Source organism: Ceratina calcarata, unplaced genomic scaffold, assembly GCF_001652005.2.
Source record: "Ceratina calcarata isolate Rehan_Ccalc_2016 unplaced genomic scaffold, ASM165200v1 scaffold525.2, whole genome shotgun sequence".
Lineage (NCBI taxonomy): Eukaryota > Metazoa > Arthropoda > Insecta > Hymenoptera > Apidae > Ceratina > Ceratina calcarata.
In genome coordinates this window covers 960929-982935 of record NW_017176396.1, presented here as the reverse complement: position 1 = coordinate 982935, position 22007 = coordinate 960929, and the positions used below count along the sequence as shown (strand labels likewise).

General features: G+C 37.9%; 3 protein-coding genes across 5 annotated transcripts in view; 2 read left to right on the top strand and 1 right to left on the bottom strand.

Annotated features, from left to right (window-relative positions):
• Positions 1-137: 137 nt before the first annotated feature.
• On the bottom strand, positions 138-2515 carry GatB (glutamyl-tRNA(Gln) amidotransferase subunit B, mitochondrial). The gene is made up of 9 exons (XM_018030366.2): positions 2305-2515; positions 1974-2235; positions 1720-1892; positions 1482-1630; positions 1168-1403; positions 878-1063; positions 675-811; positions 496-619; positions 138-422 (listed from the first exon to the last, which is right to left on the bottom strand). Exons 1-9 carry the CDS (start codon positions 2394-2396, stop codon positions 204-206), a joined length of 1578 nt encoding a protein of 525 aa, XP_017885855.1. The 5' UTR covers positions 2397-2515; the 3' UTR covers positions 138-203.
• A 162-nt stretch (positions 2516-2677) lies between these two features.
• LOC108628432 (uncharacterized) lies at positions 2678-5374 on the top strand. Its single transcript, XM_018030339.2, has 5 exons — positions 2678-2804; positions 3158-3348; positions 4141-4271; positions 4831-5038; positions 5120-5374. The coding sequence occupies exons 2-5, from the start codon at positions 3271-3273 to the stop codon at positions 5360-5362; spliced, it is 660 nt and encodes a 219-aa protein (XP_017885828.1). The 5' UTR covers positions 2678-2804; positions 3158-3270; the 3' UTR covers positions 5363-5374.
• An 84-nt stretch (positions 5375-5458) lies between these two features.
• Positions 5459-22007, top strand: part of magu (SPARC related modular calcium binding-like protein magu) — a 23268-nt gene continuing 6719 nt past the window's right edge. For 2 of the 3 annotated variants that reach the window (XM_018030516.2, XM_018030515.2), the window contains exons 1-4: positions 5459-9166; positions 19606-19765; positions 20468-20842; positions 21170-21394. In XM_018030516.2, coding sequence (XP_017886005.1) covers positions 9080-9166; positions 19606-19765; positions 20468-20842; positions 21170-21394 — 847 coding nt within the window. In that variant the 5' untranslated portion in view covers positions 5459-9079. Of the gene's footprint in view, positions 9167-16746; positions 16993-19605; positions 19766-20467; positions 20843-21169; positions 21395-22007 lie in introns of those variants that run through there. The other variant, XM_026816552.1, reaches the window with a different exon arrangement.

Sequence of the window (22007 nt, the reverse complement as noted above, 5' to 3'; positions counted from 1 at the left end):
CAGAGATTTAATTCTCATTTGGTTTTATACTTGTGACTGCAATTTACCTAAAAATAAATACTAGAAAATTGCTTTATACGTTTCGTACGATGGTTTTGAATGTGGTGATGCGTTATTATGTTGAATAATAAACACAATTAACTATTTACAATATTATTATTAAAATATTTGTACCACAAAAACAGTTGTGAAATCGTTCGAAATTAACTCAACAACCTCGTCATAATGTCTGACACTTTTCGCATATTCGCACGACCTTCGGTAGCTAAAACTACTTCGTGTAGACATTTCCTGAATGCTCTTTTCTTGTTTCCCTGTTTGTACTTTCTGACTAGTTTTGGATTCTTTTTAAGAACTTCTGAACATATCGCTTCTAATCTACTTTCCTCCGATATCATGTACCAATTATTCTCTTCAACAATCTACAGATAATGAAGTGTCATTAAAGTTTTCTGTCAATCTAAGTGAAACTTAAACTTTTTGTATTAGCTTTACCTGTTTTGGCATTTTATTTGGTTGATTAAGTATTTCGTCCAACAACATTCTGAATGTTGTTTGATTTATTGTTTCAAAATGTACCAAGTCCAACAGTTCCTCAATATACTTTTGATTATTTAAACTAGAAATATTTTACATAAAAATAATTTTCTCAGTTGCATATATAATAAACTTACCAAAATGTAAGATCCAGTTCATGATCGTCTAAAAATGCCAGAACTTCTGTAGTAAGAAGTTGAGCAACCAACTGTGCTTGGCGATGTTTTCCGTTATTCAGTATATTGCGAAACAATGCAAACATTTTCAAATCACTCTGGAATAATAAATTAATACTCCAGTTTTAATAATACTTGACTGAATCTTCAGATAGTGAACATACCGTTATTCCTACATATGAATATTCCGTAAGACCACGATCTTTTAATTGTTGTCGTATTTGTTCTGGCAGTTCCGGTAATTTTTCTTTTAAAGATAACACGTCGATTAAATTCAACTTATTTTCCGTACTCCCATCAGTATACAAGCGTAACGGAGGTAAATTCGGTTCAGGCATGAAACGATAATCCTATAAATAATTAACCCACTTTAAGAACAATACGTGTATCTTATATGTGATCTGTAGTCTAAAATTAGTGCAAAAAATTAAGTACATAATAATTATTACATTACATGTCTATCTTCTTTCTCGCGCATAAGAACTGTTTTTTTATTTATTGGATCCCATGCTCGGGTCTCATTAATAACTTGTCCTCCTGCTTCTACAATCAAAATCTGCCTGTGTATCTCATGATCTATAGCATGATTAACTGCACTTATGCTTCCAATATTCTTCAATTCAGTACGAGTGCCTAAAGGCGCATCAGGTTTACTTATGGAAACATTTGCATCAACCCTCAAAGCTCCTTCTGTTGATGTAAAATAAATAGTTCAATGATTTCCAACGAATAATTATTTATAAGAAAATACTGTGTGAATAAAATGACCTTCCATTTTACATGTACATGTGCCTAATAACTCCAAAATGAAACATAATTCCTTTACAAGAGCTGCTGCTTCGTCTCCACTATTTAAGTCGGGTTCAAATACTAATTCCATTAAGGGTATCCCAGCTCGATTCAGATCAATTAAACTTCTATCATAAATGAAACGATGAAATATATGATTTAAATCACAGAACGTAATCCACTTGATGTATGAAAACAGAATGAAATTAAGAAGTACTTTTTAAGAGTTTCATCGTGCAAGCTTCTTCCACTGTCTTGTTCAAGTTGTATCTGTTTAATTTTTGACGATTTAGAATAAGTGTCTGTACGTGACCCAGATTTAAATACAGTAAACTTGACTTCTCCATTAATAGCCAAAGGTTTTACTTGTTGTGTAATTTGAAAGCCGGCCTGTACAAACAATGTTTAATGAGATATATACTTAAGAAGTATTGTACATCGTTTTCATTTGTTACTATAAAATATACTCACAGGTAAGTCAGAATAAAAGTAATGCTTCCTCTCAAACATTGAGACTGCATTTACTTCACAAGAAAGAGCCAGAGCAGTCAATACTCCAGCTTCTACACATCTTTTGTTTAATACTGGCATTGTTCCAGGTATTGCAGAATCGAAAAGTGATACACAAGAATTAGTTGGACTCTTGAAATTTGTGGAAGATCCAGAAAATAATTTAGATTCTGTAGAAATTTGTGCATGTATCTCCAGACCTATTGTAGGCTTCCATTCTTTCCTACAAAGGAACATTTCATTACATTTCTAAATTCCTTATTTTCTAATACATTATTTTTGACATACTTACAAATTTGTCGTAGCAAATTGTGCATAACACATTTTACAGGTACGTTTGTAATACCTTTTTATCAAGCTATCACTTCGTTTACATAAAAGCATTCTTGAAAACTTATGACAACAAATAAAAGACGCTTTATATAGTTGTTTATTCTAAGCAAAATATGTAAATATATAATATATAATAATGCTAGTATCGTCAGTGTTAGTGAGTTCAAATTCAATGAATTTATTTCTAATAAGCACAGCTGAGCAGAAACGAGTCACTCACACATGCATAGTTACAATCACTACTACAATCGCATATGTGGAGTATGGAAGCGTGGAAGTGGAGAACTCATTGTCAATCATAGCTATATAGGAGAAGTGGGGAAGGATTTTCTCAGAGCATCAGACGTGCGCGTCTACCTGTAGAGTAATCATTAATTACGCGAACACGTCTGTAGTTTGTATAAGTTTGTATAGTAGTTTTCGAAGAGGAATACATATGTGATCATTCATGTACATGACGTAAGATGTCACCATAATGAAAATTGTGTTACATTGAGCTCTATCCCAACGGGACTTGAAGTGTGAATGACGAGGCCGGTCCAAGAGAGATGCGAAACGGGTAGTTTTCGTGTGTTATGTCCATCGAGCTCTATATAGAGCTCAATGACTCTATTATATTGCGAATTTGATTATAGAGAAACTCATGACTCATGCTACTCGATATATTTACTGCTGGACCGGAACCACTCCTGTTGCATTTCTCTCGGACTGTTGCCGCAGCTATTTCTTCCTACGGGAGTTCACAATTCAGTTAGGATAGAACTCAATGATATTATTCAAAAATATCTTTAAAAATTTCTTTATAAACACAGCTGATGTATCGATGATTGACTTACGAATGTTAAAGAAAAGAGGAAACAGTAGTTATTATCGCAGTAATCTAATAGAAGTATATACAGTTTGAAAGTCGAACGATTTTCATATAATGTTCTCGGCGAAGAGTAATGTGAAATCAACGTTACTTTGTGGGCCTGCGGAGTTCAGTAAAACTTTCATGTTTGAGGTAATGTATTAATGTATATGAATATATACATATATTATTTATATATTTAAAATCTTTTCGTTTATTTATATTTAAAATACAGTATAGTTTAAAATCAATATACAAATACGTAACACAAGTTGCATCATTTTTTTTTATCTAAATCAAATGGGACTGTCTTATAATGCGCAAAATGAAAAGTATTAGCTATGACCTAAAAATATAAGCAAACTTTTCTTTACCTTGAAAAAAGTAGTAATTGTAAAACAAGGATTTAAGTATGATAAAATTAGTTAACGATTCGCGGAACATGACTTCGTAAAAATTTGCATGAAAATTGTATAATATATTCTGAACATTCGACATGTTATCTTTGCATAAAATGTAGAAATATGATGGCGCTAACAGGTTTTGTATAAGAATCATTCAACGATTCATATTATTATTTGGAATTTGTGGAACCTTTGAAACATATAAGTAAATATTTTGAGTGCCGTGACGTTCTGTTATTGCGATGCCGTTTGTGAAAACAGGCTGTATTTGCATAATTTTGCGTCCTATTCGTTCTTTTAAATTTAGATCTGGATATACAGAAGTTCTACATTTTACATTTGCTTATTGAAAATTGATTGTGTTCTGACATCAACACTCGGTAAGAAGTTGATAGCCATAAATCGGGTAGTTTAATTAAATTTGACGGTCTGTTTGCGTAAAACGGGTTTCGGAGCACGCTATCGCGCGGACGGTGCTCATTACTTGTTCGTTCTGTCAGAAACGGTCCCGACATTTCCGGAATCGCGTTTTCCTTCGTAGGTAGCAATTTACTGGGCCGAAGAAGGACGCCGCGTCGTTTACATTACACCGGCTCCGTTGGAAAGGCTGCCGGCTGGCTGTCACGACAGAAGTAATCCAGCACCCGCGGCTTTCAAGCTGATGAGATTTATGTAAGCGGAACACTTTTCTTGCGGCTCCTCTCCGTTCCTCTGCACGTGCATCGGCCTTCGGGATTCGTTTCTAAAGAAAGCATCAGATTCATGTCCATTTAACTAAACTAAATCGAACCGCTTATTTTCAAATCGTTCATTTTCATCCAACTCAAGACTCGAGACCCGAACGTCGATTAATGTATTGCGCACTTCGTTTTCCTTTGTGCCTTCCTCGATATTATTTAATACATTTGCTCTAAGGCGCTTTTATCATTTAGTAATTTCATTACAAAATATTCTGTCAAACGTACTCATGTTAGGACAATCTTATCCAATGACAGAATTAATTTAGATTAATTGGAGAAAATTAGTCATTTACAATCTTTCGGTTTTCGAACTAAAATTAAATGACGATGTTTGATTTTGGATATGCAATAAACTTTTATTCTATCCAATGACGTCAATCGAATCGATGATATCGTTGAAATTTTAGCGAACGGCATTGGAACTATCTGTATGACGCGAATTCTCTTGATTATGAAAAGAACAACAGTGAAGAAATCAATGCATATCTTAGGTACCTAGAAAACCACGAAGCTCTGATGGAGCGACTTAATGAACTGCACACCTTCCATATTTTGCCTTCCGTGCTCCTGTTCGATGATTTTGACGCGTACGTCAATGATCATAAGGCGACCGGTGTGATGCATAGTGCGCACATCGCCAGAACGTGTGCGGCGGTCCTCGACTCGATTAACTCCTGCGCTCGAGTCCTAGACATGGACGTAAGTAATGACGCAGCCCAGACTGAAGAAAGGACGAAGGAAGAGGATACATTATTTTTCTGCGGTATCGTTTTACTTTAGGTGCACGTGTGTGCTTGGTCTTCTTCCGCGACGAATGACATAAGCACGTACACGATTTACTTCTTCAATATCTGGAATGTAAAGCAGGAAGAGGAAACCAACGAGATATTGTTAGAAAAATGTGGGTTGGAAGCTTGCAGTAAAGAGTATCCGTCTTATAAATTCTGCAAACTGAGGGACGAGACGATAGTGTTAAAACAAATTCTGTACCGTATCTTTGAAGAACAAGAAATAAAGGGATAACAAACAATTTAACGATTTAGCCTGTTTTCCTGTAATTTCTATTTGACTGATCATGTTTATTAATAGTTATATTATCCCTCCTCTTTTTTATTTTATTTGCAATTTTATTAAATTTATTGTGACGTTCAAACGAGATACTTCGTGCTAAGTATCTAAATTTTCGTATGAACAAATAACGGCAACACAGCGAAGAAGACAGGTGTATCGTGGGTCCGAATGTTGGCGTCTTATTGTCTGGTTCTTCTGTTCGAGCAGGTCGAGGGTTCGAGAACCGAGTCTGCGAGACCTCGTCTTATTGTTAGACCCTCCTGAACCGACCACTTGCTCCAATCGGTTCGAAACAATCTAAAACTGTCAGGGTTATAAACCAGCCGGGCATTTCTCGGTAGGGTGGTAATAAATGGAAATATAGAGACACCGGAAAAAATTCACTTCCAAGGAGAAGGCATAGGTCGAGAAGTGAATTCCTTATCCACTTACTAGTGATTCATTTCTAAGGAAAGTTTCTTTATTGTTTGTGAGTCGCTTAATGTAACTTTTGGAGATGTGCACTAATCATCCAAAAAATAGAAATCGAAGAATATCTAGAATGTTAAGAAGTTAATCCTAAATCAATTGTAGTAGATAATTTTATTTTTACTACTTCATGTCGATGACTGGGGAAATTTTGCACTCGAGAAGAGAACGAAAAATGAAAGTCAGAAAATGAAAACGATAATTATGGAATAGAAAATCGCAGGCTGGCTTACAGCCACTGAAATTGACACACCACGAATGGATCAGCTCTCTTGGTGGATTCAGGATCAGTGAGACAACGGTAAACCACCATCGGGACGGTTGTCGTGATGAAGAGCAGGAAAGAGACAAAAGGACGATGTGAAGGGGACGACGGCAGCGAGAAGAAAGATGGAACAAAGAGAAGAAGTTAAAAAGAGAGATGGAGAGGAGCGAGAGGGAAGATTGCATACCTGAGTGAACAGGTGTGCCGTAGTGGACGACGAGTGAGTTGCTGTCCAACCGGCGCGACGACGGCTTGGCCAACGAGCAGTCTGTTAAGCCTCTTCGTGTGCAGGAAGAACAGGAACGTTTGGCCGATTTCAGAATTTGCGACCGCTTCGAATTCCAAGGTGGAAAGTAAAATCCCTCAGAAATCGTTCGAGTCTGTTAACGACCCATCTACTTTATTTCAAATCGAATGACCCGGAGATCGTAAAATTCACGCGTGTCAAGGATTAAGATTGTCCTTCATTCCTGCTTTCATGCTTCTTTTTGGAAACGTATCCTTAACGAAATTCATATTTGGCATGTACATAGTATTAAAGTATAATCATTACGTACTTGTTTTATATTAATACGAATTAGGCAGTTAGCCTTGTTTCCTGATATTAAACGGATATAAAATTGTTTGCGTTATGCATCATAATTTATCCTCATTGTTATTGCTCGTAATTAATATTTTCACCGAAAACAATCGCTACTTTAATGATACGGTTATCGTACGGCGGTCAATAAAAAGAAGTCGGAAGACTGTAATAATAGATAATTAAGAGTAACTGTGGCACGACAAATACTATCTTTCTTATCTGTTATTTCTTCGAGGGGAGAAGAAGGGATGGGATACAATATACCAGGCAGCTAGTAAAGTTGTTTAAAGACGATTAATGGGCGAACCTTACGAGCGAATTACACCCATGAATACGTGTAGGTAGCCGAGCAATAGCCGAGTTATTATCTTGCTCGCTACGCCCATCAGTGGAACGAGTTCACTCGGAGAGTTCGATCGTTCTGCCCGATTAACCACCATTGTGTTCGCTCGTCCCGCGAGCAGGTGTCTCGAAGATAGATATTGCTTGCACGCGACAACGTTAAGAATTATTGATGAAACCGGCCGCGTTCTGCCAGTTTCGAATCCGACTTTGTTACTTAGAATAATCTACTCCACATCTAATTTCACGTCGTACCTACGAGCATCGAGTGAAATATGGTATTTTCGCTTGTCGTACTGTATTACAAATCACGTATAATCGCTGCATAAACTAGATACGCGTTGCTTCCACGACAGAATCGTTTCAGGCCGGTACTAACATTAAACCTTAGCATATCCAGTGCTTTCGAAAGCAGTGGCTTTTGCAAAGCTTTCGAAATTGGAATTTGTATGATTAGTTTTATATAATTTAAACTACCTGCCATTACGCAATTACAGAATATTAATGTTTGCTTTATGCAAGAGGAAAGTTGATTGCGCATTAAAATTAGACAATCCAACAAGGTGTGAGAGATAAAAATTATTTTAATTGTAATACTATGCTTATACAAATGCGAATTATAAGTAAAAAAAATTGGTTTGAAAGAACAATAGATTTTCGTTCCATTCAAGCGGTGCGGTGACTTTCTCCCTTGAGACCAAATATTTTTTGCTCCTCGGGTGGGTCGGAGAGGGACAGGGGGACGAAATCTGGGCAGGAAAAGGATAAATCAGGTCTCCGATTGAAATTTAATGAGGAACGTGGACGGGCACAGGTGTGCGCTCCATTCCTAAACACTCGTGCCCAGCACAGTCCACCTGTACCCTCTCACACCCTTCCGCCGCGGCCGCTGCGCTGCCGGCCGGTCGCGACCGACCGCTGTTAAAAGCTACATTCCATTGGCCAAACAACCAGTTCTCGAATCGGTTTCGGATTCTCGATGACTCATGAATCTTCGATCGCACGAAACTCGCTAAGGAGTGTCGTTATATCGCGCGAGGAGATGAAGAAAGCGAAATGAACGTCCAAATCGCTTTATTGCACTTTGCTCAGTGAGAATGCGAAACGCGGATAAACGTATCGCGTTACAATCCGCTTCCGTGAAAGGATAAATCGTTTCTGCACAGCAGATCATATGTATTTTTTATTAAATCCGATGGGGTGCAAAACTGAATCAATAGAAATTGTCTAAACAATCGTCATATCCACTTTTGCTGGATTTAGAATACGCAATATTTTATTATTATTTTGTTGCAGGTACCAATAATATCTGCACAACAATAATTACTTTATGCAAAATCCATTGATAGTCGATTCCGATAACTAGACCATTTATCAATGTTACAATCTGCGCTTTTCTCAAATTTAAATCTGTTGCGGTTTAATCGTCGAGCGACGAGAGATCGTCAGATCGAGGCGACAGGCAAGGAGCAACTATTAACTGCGTAAACCCCCGGACACGAAACCCTCGTCGCTTTTTAACCATCGAAATTCTCCTATAGCGACGAAGAGGAGCGTATAACATAATACTACACAGGACTGCAACGGGGAGTCTACCATCGGGCCGAGACTCGAGACAGAGGCTGCTCCAGCAGGCGAGCAAGCAAGTGCCAGTTGCTCGGCGGCAGTTGCCACGGCTGGACATACATTTGCGTCCTTTCGTGGTGGTCTCCGTTTGCACGAGCCCTACCCTTGTCTCGTCGAGGTTCGTTGAGAAAAAAATAAAACACCGGCGGGGTATTCGGGTCGGGAAGAGCGGGAAAAGGAGAGTGAAAGGTAGAAGTATATCGCGTACTCGCGAAATCGCGTACGTACATTTATTTCGACGGAAAAGAGAAGAGAAATCATGAAAAGGAGGATGCTATGGGCCAGGAACAGTGAATGCGTGTGAGTGGCGTGTGTGTTACGTGCGTGTCGGATCAGTGGCTTCGGTCCTGCGACCCTCGAGGACGTACCACCAGCCGAGGACACGATGATGATCCCGGTGATACGCGCTGCCGTTCTTCTATCCGTCTTCGTTCATCTCGACGCAGCCGTGAACACCATTACTTTGGCAAAGGTAGGTGGTGGTTTGAATATCGTTTCTTATATTTTTTCAGATGTCCAAGCGTTACATCGTTTACTTTTAAAACAAATATTTCAGGACAATCGCCGAGTCAATTTTAATAAGTAACATGGAATATTATGTGATCAGAAGAATTCGGTCGCAGTCTTATAAACGCTTATCGTTTTAAAATAATGAGATTTCATTTCACTTTTGTTGAAGCCGATACGTGACGTATGCGTAATGTTTAAAGGAATTGAAAGATCATCTGATTAAGAACTTGATTTATGAGACGTTTCATACATTCAGGTGATTAAGGAAGATAGCGGTGTATTAACCCCCGTTGCCGTTTAGTAACGTAATTGATGCAAGTTATTATACCTACTCCAGAACATATCTTATCATCTCTTAAATTTAATTAGCATCACTGTTAAAAAGCATCGTAAACATCAAGATTAAGTAATGTGTATGTCCTATACGAAAGCATACACGGATGTTCCTTTAATTCTTCGAGTACAACGCGTCTTTTGATTCGAACTACAAAAGCTATGGTAATCGTCCATGGCAGTAAGCGGCGGTACTTCGTGCGACGCTGCGTACAGGTGCAAAAGCTATTTACGCAAAATATTAGCCGACTAAATTGTTCATTGTACGGTCGGAGTTAGGTGTTCGCGCGGCGCGGTTGCCTCTTCGTTAATTAAACACCGCTCGGTAGCGCGATAAGTGCGGATGGTGACGGTGTTTTTCGAGCAACGAGAGAGGACTGTTTTTATAGTCATTGCACGACAGAAAAATTATTAGCACTTTTGCGCGCGCGTTCCGTTGTTCCCTCGGCCTTTTAAGTATCCCGCCGTGCGATACAAATAGTCTGTTGTTTGCACCAGGCAAAGAAGAAAGGTAAATAGCTGTAATATCCGACGCTCGATTAAAGATCCGACAGTGCAATTGTTTTTTTTTTTAAATGTAATTATAAATATACGCGGTATCTGTTCCTTCCCTTTCTCGCGCGTCTTGTCTCTAGTTTTCTCCCTCTTTGCGCTAATGATTAATCGAGAGGCTGCGGCCAGTACCAGTGCCCGTTGTTAACTTAATTATGTAGAGCAGCCGATAACTCAGTGCTTTTACGCTCGAAAGATAATTTTGATTTCTTGTTACGAAATTTTATTGCATCTCGGTTTCTCCCTTCTTTTTAGTTCCGAGAAGGCTTTCGAAACGTGGAATAGCACAGTTCATTATCAACGCACCGCGATACGTTACACGCTAAGTGAAATTTTCCCATTGCGCGGATATGATTCACTGTTACTGTAATCTGTACGCACAATCCGGGCAGCCGACGTTCTGTAAATCCTAGTAAGAACCACGGGAAATCCCTTCTTGATATGAGCATTTATTCATTTTTCACAGATTTTTATATATGAAAGTAAATTTTTTAAGCGACTCAAACAATTTGAAAGCCTTTACTTAAAAATTAGTTCGTTTAATTACAAATGCAGATTTGCGAATATTGTAATTCTGCATATTCCCATGGAATGGAAATCAATTATCAGGGCTAGAGTCACGATTGTTACGTATCGAATAGAAACTCGCATTTATTTATGTCGCGGCTGTTCGTTTCTCCGTTATCAAATTAATTACGATAGGAGCAGTCAAGTGTCGGGTAACTTTGTTCTTTCCTCGCACTACCATTTCTTTGTAGATTATAAACCCGTACGGGTATCGTAAAAAAGACACGGGCACGGGGGACAGCTCGCAGAATGACGATAGTATAATTTTTCATTTTCACGCCGCATCGTGCCGCACCGGAGCGAGCCACGTCACATCGCGTCGGGATAAGCGATTCTCGCTTTCAATTAGTCTATAAAAGAGCTATACGTATAATACACTGAAACGGCACACTTTAAGTACATATGTTGCTTCATGACAACGCCGATAAAACCCGATATTCTTAATTTCCAGGAACACGCTCTGAAATAGTCTTTCACGTATTCTCTGATAAAAAAGAATATGTACTTCTCTTTGTTTATTTAGATTTACTATAAGTGCTGGAAATAAGAATTTAATATCAGTACTTATAAAACTATTATTATTATTTAGTAGAAACACTGAATTTCCTTCCGCCAATAAATAAAAAGTTAATTTTTCATTAATTCATTATCACAAGTTCGTCATAATTTTGTCAACTGCAGCCAGTTAGATGTTCTTTAAAAATGTTAGTGGAAGAAGATATATACTTTGGAATCTAATAATTTTTTCTCGTACCCCCTGCAGAGATCACTTACGTAGGCACACGTTTGGTATCTGGAAGAATTCATACGTGTGGGCACATTCTTGGCACCCGAATGGACTTCTTTCCTCTTTTTCCATCTCTCTCTCTCTCTCTCTCTCTCTCTCTCGTTTTCGCTTTATTTCGACTTTACCTGCCCCCGTCATGCACACAACCCGCGACTTTTTCCCCCGACTGGTTATTTGCTTTTTCGATCGACCTTCGAATAAAAAAGAAACTCGCGCCCGCACGTGTCATTAATCAGTATAAGGTTCGCGGTATGCAAATCTTCCCGGCCATGTATACAATAAAATGCCATTCATTCGGGAATTTCGCGCGATCACGGGCGTTAATCTTTGGATTCTTCCGCTCCTCGTATTCTTCTTTGGACAAGAATCACGATCCTTAATGCGTTTTTCTTGTACAAGTTTTAATAACGTATATTGTCCTTTCTGTATTTTAGAAAAGAACACATAGGATCTATATTTTCGTTCAACACCACATTAAATTTTGTATTGACATTTTTCAATTCAAATTAGGATATCGTCTTCCTATTTGCTCTTATGGTTTATTGAATTACTTTAATGTTATGTGCCCCAGGAAAACATTTGCAATGATTTAACTTCCTCAATCTATGCATAATAACATGCATGATTCGCATAACACGATTCCAAGCAATCAACCATTGTTGGATTATCTCGTCAGGGCAAGAGTACGAAATTCATATCACTAGAATTATTGCATAAACCTGCAGCTAGCTTTATCTACAAACAGTCGATGCCTCTTTCGACAAATCAAACAAACACGCTTTACGCTTCTCACTCGAGAATTTTATTTCGTCATCTGAACTTTATGCAAATCACGGTAAACGAATTCTTTCCATTTTAATCAGACCCATGAGGCAAAGCTTGCTTCCGTGTAATTGCGACTTAGCTCAGAGTCAGAGAGGAGTGATAAAACGATACGTAGGCCGTAGGTTCGGGCGACCAACCCTGAATGCGATCAAACTGCACACGTGCAACGCTTTGCCGCTCGTACCTGGAAAAAGACGCAGCAACTCGCTTCCGAGTAGGAGAGACTCCAGTCCATATACTAGCGTAGAACTCCATTTATCCGCGTGCAATGCATCGGAATGAAGTTTTACTTATATATTGTCTCCCATGATTATAAAGCAGTTAAAATACTTAAATACTCATAAATATATCCATTGTACACTACGTTTAGATCATATTAGCCAGACTATACGAATCATTTTGAATGAATTATTGCAATTGTTCGTTATTCCTATTATCTAAACTTTTCTATTTCTAATACTATTTGTAGTTCTGTTCAACTTTTTTAAAGAAGACCTAATCTTAAACTCAAGGGATGAAACATGACTTTAATATGAGAATATAAAATCGTTTAAACTATGGAAATTCATTAAAACTTTAGTGTACATTACAATAGAATTGTCTGGTGGAACGAGACTGTCTTAAATTTCGTGACTTAATCCCAGCCCGGAGACGAAGTAATAATTAATAAGAAGCTGGTTGCACGAATGGCGAGCATCAGCCCGAGAAAGAATGTGTCTAAGAAACCTGTTTGGGGAGAGCCGATATCTTACGTCTTACGAGGTCCTTTTCTTCTTCTTTCTCTCTCCTCTCTTCTCGCCTATACCGTACCTTTAGGGCACACACGCGTGCAACATTTCTCGTGTGCATTACGACACGCCGGAGATTCTCTCCCGAATGCTCAGGTGTTGATATATTTCCCCTTTTCTACCTTTTGTGCATCGTTTTGTCTCGCATCGTCAGCCGTAGGCTTCTTCATCGTTTCAATGACGAGTAGGAATTTCTCGATGAAACGTCTTTCAAATCCGTTCCTTAAGATGCCAACATTAATTGAGTCTGGTTCGATATTGAATTAACATGTGTAAGAAAAATTAATTCCTTATTACTCTGTAGATAGATTTTCAAATGTACAAATGCAAAGTGGTGAATACATATCGATTTTATGAGTAGTAATAATAATATAATATACGTATGATAGTAACACTATTATACGCATAGCACAGATCTAATCTAAAAGAATCTAATCTAAATCGATCCATTTAAAATTCATGTTTCTTAACAAAGATCAAACACATTATTTATGCAGACATTTATTTCATTCCCTGGAGCTAAATCATTTTAATAGCGGCTGTCTGAACAACGATCATTGCACAACTGTCTCACTATTGCACAAAGGCTATATTTCACTGTTGACTAGCCTCCATTTTTCAGCATCTCTCGAGTCGCGTTCATGTCGTCTCTGGTATCTATCATTACCGATGGAATTTCGAGCGACTTCCTGATAAAAACCGCGATTTCAGGTCCGACCTAAATAGCAATTAGCGTACCGGTAACGAGGCGTTCGAGAAGCAATTAAATCAGTTAACAATTTTACAATCGTTGTATGGGGTGTGTGCCGAGACCAGGACCTTGATCGTTGATCGCTAGGTAATATTGAGTTTTATCGAGGCTCAAATCAATCTGACGGCTTGCTACACTATAATCAATCCGCTGTCGTGTCAACCACGGGGCAACCAGTACCGCGTGGCGCCAACCTGCTCCGACGCTTCCTCTCTTTCTTATTTTATTTCTTCTCTTTCTTTCGAGCACTCGGAACACTTGGCTCCTTCCGTACGGTACGATTTGCGTAGGTGTCCTTTTAATCTTTTTTTTTCTGACGGTAGAATATTTTTCCTCTAACTCTATGCGGCCGTTCATTTCCTCGTATATCGTTTCTTTATTTTTTTTTTTTTTCTTGCGCGTTCCATTTCCTGGCTTCTCATAACTCTCGACTCAGAATTAGTAACAAATTTCGTGGGGCTAAATAGAAAAAAGTCATCATTCCTCTTTTCGCTCTTCTATTTTTGCTTGTACGTCTACGTGTATATCCATATGTATGATTTCGTATTTACTGTTCCCTTTTTGTTAGCCAAGAATATTTATCTTTCTACTTTATTAGGCCGTTTCTTTATTTTTTTTTCCTTCACATTCCTGGCGTTTCATAAGTCTCGACTCGGAAGCATTAACAAATCTCGTGAAGTTAAATACTTAAAGAAAAAGCAACGCATTCCTAGCGTGCCGTTAAATGATTCTTGAGTTTCGTCCGTGAGCGTGCAATTAAATGACAATTAGTACAGAAAACGTGCTCTAATACACGGGAGACGCGGCTGTCAATGGCGACGACGCCGTCAAAACATGCCTCGATAATTAATACGCGTATTATTAACAGGTCTCGTTACTTGCCGCTGGGAATTCGAGAACAGCCGCGTCCCATCAATTAACAACTGTCCTTCCACTCTTGATGGATGGAAACGATATCCCCCTCTTCGCGAATCAATCATTTTTATTGACCTCTAGTCGTTGAAGTAGCTAGGATTATAGAGAACGTTTGTGCGTTAAGAATACTAATTAATTGCGTTTAAGTATGCCATATTTGCAGCCATCAGTTTTATGTGACTAGTAAACTTGAAACACGACTTCAATTCAGAGAATATCTCTGTACAATACGTTGAATTCTTTCAATCTTCTCGATTTAAACGAACACTGGATAAACCTACCAGTTAAACTGCAAAGAATGCAATCGCCACGCGCTGTTTTCAAGACATTTAACAGAAATGTGATGGATAATGGAATTTCATGTATATGTAACCAGAAATTTTAAATACTTTTGTTTTAGTATTAAATACATCTGCTTTGCTATCTTTTTCTCATATGTAAAAGATAAATATGAATTGTTGAATAATAAACAAACTGATGTCTTTGATTGTTTAAGCGCTAGTTCAAATTCATATGGTTTTCCGAATATGCTTTTTAATAATTTATTTAAATCTGTGATATTATACGTAAGATATAGAGTGCAGATAGCATAAATAAAAGTAATCTGATATTTGATATTAATAGAAACAGTTGAATTCGACGTGATGAATGTTCCATAGCGATTTTTCGTTTCCCGTTGATAAACCGGCTCCGGCGGAACTGGATCGATTCGGATTTGTATGAAACGTCGAGCATGCGAAACGCACGGAAAATTAGTAGTACGCTTGGACGTGGGTGATTGGGCGACAGGTGCAACAGGTAATTGCGGTTGCCGACGCTTGTTTGTAGAAATTTGCATTTGCGTGTCGTCGAGTCTACGGCACACTCTCCTCCTTACGCGAATTCCAATTAGCAGCACAACGTCACTCTGATCTGTGTATAATAATTCACTGTTCAACTCGATTTTTTTTCATTTCGTTCCTGTTTTGAATTATGGACTGAAAATATGTTCCTGGTCACTGGAACCCCGATATTTCACCTGATCTCTCAGAAACTGTATGACAATTGTAATATACACTTAATTCGATGTAGAGTAAATTAGTAAATTATTTTTTATTTGTTTATTCTATTAATGTTTAATATGGAGAATAAAATACTTTAGAAAAAGGAGGATTAATGTTCAATTTCAAATAGAATTTGAAAGAAATCCATGAGAAGTACTTCCTTAGAAATTTTCTTAATTGTGTACGATTGTAAAATTGCATATGAAAATTATAGTAATAACTGCAATGATGTAATTAATACTTAGCCTCATAAAATGCGTAAAAAGGTAATTTAATTATCTCATTTATTTGATGATGTACTAATCTAAAATCAATATACGGAATATTAATCTATCAAATGGCAGATATCGTGCCGCATTAAGCAGAGTTTCACTTCCAGTATATGCGCGTATATGATACGGATACAAATTTATTTTCTCCCGGGAGTGTGCGATTACGCCTAAAAACCCGTTCCGCGTATCGAATCGTGTTATCGTTTCTCACATTTTTGCCCCTTTCCCGTCCCTTTTTTAATGTTACTCGCGCATAAAATAGTCGTTAACGAGACAAGCAAGACAGAAACACGAAGCGAAATCGCGTTACCGGCTACAATTAAATCGCGATCCCGACTGGATAATTAACTTCTTCGTAAAATTGTTGCTATACACGTTACTTCAACGCTAAGCAATTTAGAGACGAGACTGCAATCGCAAATCTTAGAATCCTAAGAACCGAACGCAGCTCTTAGCATTATTCACTCGTTAATAGTTTCCCGCTTCTTGGATTAGTCTTGGATTCTTTACATTTCCATTTCTTGGCTTTCAAAGCCTCGCTCCTTTCCGAACAGACGTTTCGATTCGTTTATTGACTTATTCCATCACTTCGAGACTCATGTTTACTTTCTAGTTTCACTCTTCACGACAATTACAATGTAAGAAAGACGTTTTTAAATGTCGACGATCGAAAGCAACACTTAACAAAATATTAAATTTTATATTACAGCTTTTTAGATGTTAATATTCTCCTATAATTCAAGGATCGGTACGTCGTTAACTATGAAACTACACTTAACATGCCGATGTGGAAATTGTTGAAATCTTCGCGAAGAACATAACATCGTGGCAGCGGTAAATGATCCTTTAATATTCCAGCGATGTTCCTAGCCGGTTAGAGGCGATAATCGAATGTCTAAACAACCGCGAGAATCGTCGCTCCCGTGTTACATCAGGAACGTGCGCGAGGATCCAGGTACTTGAATACGAATTGATAATTAACGCTATTATCCGTCGTTACGAGATGCGAATCAATTGGCACTCATTTTCTTTTATTCATTAACTGAGCAAGAAAATTGCTACAATGCTTTTCTGCCGGAACATCAACAGGACGCACATCTACAGAAAAAAACTACACGATTTCTGTTTAATACTTATCCATCCCCTGTGCCCGTTTAATACACGTGACTCAAACATGTTTTTTATCTAGTCACTGAAAAGTAATAATTTCTTAAATCTGTTACAATAATTTCTTCCTTTCATAAAAGATTTCACTTTTATTATTAGGTATGTATTTCTCATTACATTAGTGATCAGGACTATTTCACGCAATCGCATTATAGGATGGAATGTGTATAAGTCACGAGAGATTATTTTTCTACCTGTAGAGGTTTCTACTTGAATTCAAACTACATTTCATACAGTCGTATGTATACGAATAAGTAATACATAACGTGTTCCATATACTATAGGGTGAGGCGCAAAAATGATTCGTTAATTTTTATTCACATGCGTCTTCGTTGACGATCTCATAATCCGAGACATTGACAAATCACTGTGTTTCACTTGTCGTCGATTCTACAAAAAGGAACGACACCTTCTGCGAACCCGTCATTAGATGCACGTACGTGCCTCGAAACGTGTCTTTATCCATGCCATAACTGGGCGTTGGATAAGAAAAAAATTGTCTGGACTCCAAGTTACGCGCTTCCTATACAGTTATGTAAGGTATCGTGCAAACATTTAATGATCTCTGTTCTCGTTACTGTTAATATATATCTCGTGGAACATTTATAAGGATTAAGTAATGTTTCATTTCTTCTACGGTTTGCGCGGGGAGTATGCGTTAACGTATAGCATGGAATTCAATGATAACATGTAACAAGAGAATCCCCGCTGTCCCTGTTGGTTTTATAATAGGTAGATCAATGATGTCTCTTCCTTTTCAGGGAATTCCGTTAGGCCGGTCCTATTTGCACCGTTATATGTGCTTTCCGATCGACCGATCGTTTACCTTTTATTTCCTCATCGAGGATATTGTTCACTCGTAGATATTCAACTTGGTTTCATAGTTATATTTCATATTATAGGAGACAATATATTCTCTTAATAATATACATTCGTATAATGTATGTTATTAAAATATATAAAGTGAAATCCCGAAAATGTTACAGCCAATTTATTATATTTGCCATTTTAATTAAGTATTCTGTTGTTTCGCTATCGTAGTGACAAAACGTGTTACGATCTATTCAGAGTAATTTGATTAAACAGTATAAGTTAGCCAATATGATTTATGCGATCGTATCTGAGGATCGTGGCATTCTCGTGTTTCGAACGATTATGTTGATTCGAATAAGCGTAATACACGAAAGGCATGTAGGAAATGACAGCGAGACGACGGCGACGACGATATTTCATGGATGGTAATTAGCAGCACATTGCTCGGCAATACGTTCAATCATTTCAACGAGGATAATTACCGACACGATCGTGCCGTTCAAGATCGTAAATCGGGTTTCGCATTCCGCGCAATGCAAATGCATGACGTAACGATTCAGGCGCCTCTTCTGCTGGATTTGAGGCGCCTTCTTTACTGGATGAAGGCGCCTCCCTGTTAAAGACGCCTCTGTTTCGACTACATACTATGTAAATACGTAGACCGGGTGAATCATTCCGTTGTATACATCGCGCTCGAGTCAAATTTTCATGCTGATAATCGCGACAAACGGTAAATTCATCATAGCTCCACGTGCCTGTCCTGACTAATCCTTTAGCTGTCAGTCTAATTATGTACTCATGAATAATTGGTGGAAAGGTCATCAAACTGAAATGTATTCGTACATTAAATTGAAACAAACTTAGAATTCAACGATGCAACGCGAAAACGTTCGATTCCATGGAACTATGCAATTTTTTCCAAAGGTAACAACCTGGATACCAGTTATGGGTGTAAGAAACGCGATTCGTAGGCATGCGCAAGTGGTCGTGAAAGATAGCGTAGAAATGCGTCAGCAATCTTCCTAGAATATCAAACGATGTGGATAAATTCAAGGAAAATCGTGAAAGAATTAGTCATCCCGCGAAATGTCCGGTTAGTTTTTTCGTTGCCGCATTCATTTTAAAGAGAAGTCGTAAAAGAGAGGAAACCGCTTTTGTAACGTGCGGCAATACGTTGCCCGCACAGATATGCATATGCATACATTCGACGTCTTTAGTAAAATGATTCATGATAATTAGTCACTACGCCCTGGTCAGACATTTTTCACTGTACAGAATTTTATTTGAAAATAATTAATATAATATTTGTTTAAAGATCCGACAATATTTATAACAAAATATGTCCACTAATAAAATAATAAAATAATTCAATAATTAAAACTATTATTTATACTTCCTTTAGATAATTGATCGTATAAAATTAATCATAATTATTGCTAATCATAGAATAGTTTAATATATGTAAATAGCTTGTAAGAAATAAACAGACTCGATTACATAGCTCGTAATACGTATTAGGTATAATACTACGGTAACGTGTTCGATGCTTGGCATACTTATTGCGCACGGCGTGTATTGTATGTTTTAGGAGGAGTGTAGGAAAAAGATAGCAGAGTGCACAATGAGTGAGGGTGCGAGCACACCGGTATGCGGGAGCGACGGTGTTACGTATTCGAGTCAGTGTCGGGTCATTTCGAAGCAGTGTCAAGGCATGTCTATTCTTATCAAACACACTGGCCCTTGTCCAGGTAGGATGATGCATTCTCCTCGTGGCAATGTTAGTAATTATTATACGGTACCTTCGTCGTTCAATCACATTCAATCAACAACTTGTATTACGACTGTTTTTTTACTCTTATTTATTTATCATAAATATTCTTTAGGTGTACAAAATATTTTCTCACATAATTTTTTTTATGACATTTAATTTATCACATAATTCATTTTCATTTAACATTTTATATCGGTTTTTTACTGAAAACTCTCATCTACTTTTATGACTCTTAAGTTCACATGATGAAGCGTCTAGTGAGAGGATCAACGTTAATGCGAGCACTTTCACACCTCATTCGATTTCTGTTATGTTCAATTCTCCATAACCATCATTAGTCATGAGACTGATCTCAATGCAAATTTACTTACCATAAAGTTTAACGTTAACTTCTGTAAAAACTGTACAAACTTTTTGCCATTCTATGTACTAAGAAAGAGAAGAAATGATTAATAACATAATGCGATACGTAGATTATTGAGGTTGATACATTGAATTGTAAATGCCAAGAGAATGATTTCTAATGAGATCAAAAAAAGAGTATCGTAGAAGACATCTGTTCTTCTTCTCTTCCTTACTGAACGTCGTTGAAAGAAGTGACGCGTATAAAGAAACCGTGTATCAATCGTAAAAATGATAACGTCTAACAGGAAATTGACGATTGAACCTGTCTATCTAGAGACACCGGCTTGTTTCTCCGCGAGATTGACCGCCAGGCCTGGTGCGCGCCCAGTCTGTCGTCCGGACGGCACTTACGCACCGGTGCAATGTCATGAGGAAACCGGGTACTGTTGGTGCGTGACGCCGCAGGGCAGACCGCTTCCCGACACCTCGGTAAGAAACGAAAGACCAAGATGTGTGAAAAAACCTGGTCCGAGATCTGCTGCTTCCACCAGGAGCGGCCAAAGGAGGCGCTCACCGAACTGGAAGCAGCGGAGGCAATATAGCAACAAGCATAGGAACACGTGCGATCGGGCGGAGAAGTCCAAGTTCAACGGGAATCTCATAGAAAATTTCAAGATCGAATACAGGCGGACAAACATCTCCGCTGACGGTGAGAACTTTTACAAATAATACATCGCGTACAGGTCGACGTCCTGTTCTCCACTTTTACATTTTCCTGTCGGAAATCATTTGTTATGTTATATTATCATCCACTTCTATGTGTCAAATCGAAAATGAAGCAATTTGGCGATTGCCAATATGATTTATAGTACATAAAGAAGTAATTGACAATGTCGTCCAGTAGTACATGTATGTATTGAGTTAGAGAGATAATGGATAGTTGAATTTTGTTTAAAGAATAGTATAAAAACTTCTTTCCAATTGTATAATTATCGTAATTCATAAATTTCTATTACGTTCATTTCTCACTAAATAGGCGACAAAAATGTGGAACGAGTATTGTCATGGAAATTCTTAACGTTGGACAAGAACGGCGATGGCTATCTGGACAGGGCTGAATATAAGGAGCTGAGGAGGCTGGCGAAGAAGGCGGTAAGACCGAAGAAATGTGCTCGCACGTTCGCCCGCACGTGCGACCTAAATCGGGATTTGAGACTCTCCAGGCAAGAATGGGGTGCCTGCCTTGCGAACGACTTCACTCGTAAGTTTAACACGTGGTGCACGTGCTTCTCACACGAATAAGGGAGATTCCCGACGATCCCTTCGACTTCTTAAACGCGATGCTTGCACGATCTAAGGATTTTCGATCCTTTCAAATAAATCCTATTGAGTTCACGGAAAATTTAGTTAAAAATAGTGATATCGACTATATAATTCAAGATCCTCAATTTAAGCTAACATTACTAAGGCTGATTTCATAATAGATGAGAGTCCATAGGAGCCAAGGTTATTTAATGCATACATAAATCAATTTTGATATTTGCGAAATGGCCCGGCGCCGTAGTATTACGTCACGAAAAACTATCACGTCTGTGATTATTAAGAATGTGTATTGGCTATACAGTCAATCCCAAAAGTTCATGTACCTTAGAAAAACGCATTTCCTATAATTAAAAAGAAATCAGACGTCGGAAGAACAATGCTAATAATAAATAGCTACGTGCTAACAAGTATAGAAGGATATATCCAATTATTGACACTGGCGAAATGTTTTTTGTAGCTATTGACGTGTTCTACACGAAAAGTTTTATGTATTTTTCTTCTAATTTGAGTATTTAACGAGTTAGGTATGATTATTTGGCATTTTATTGATG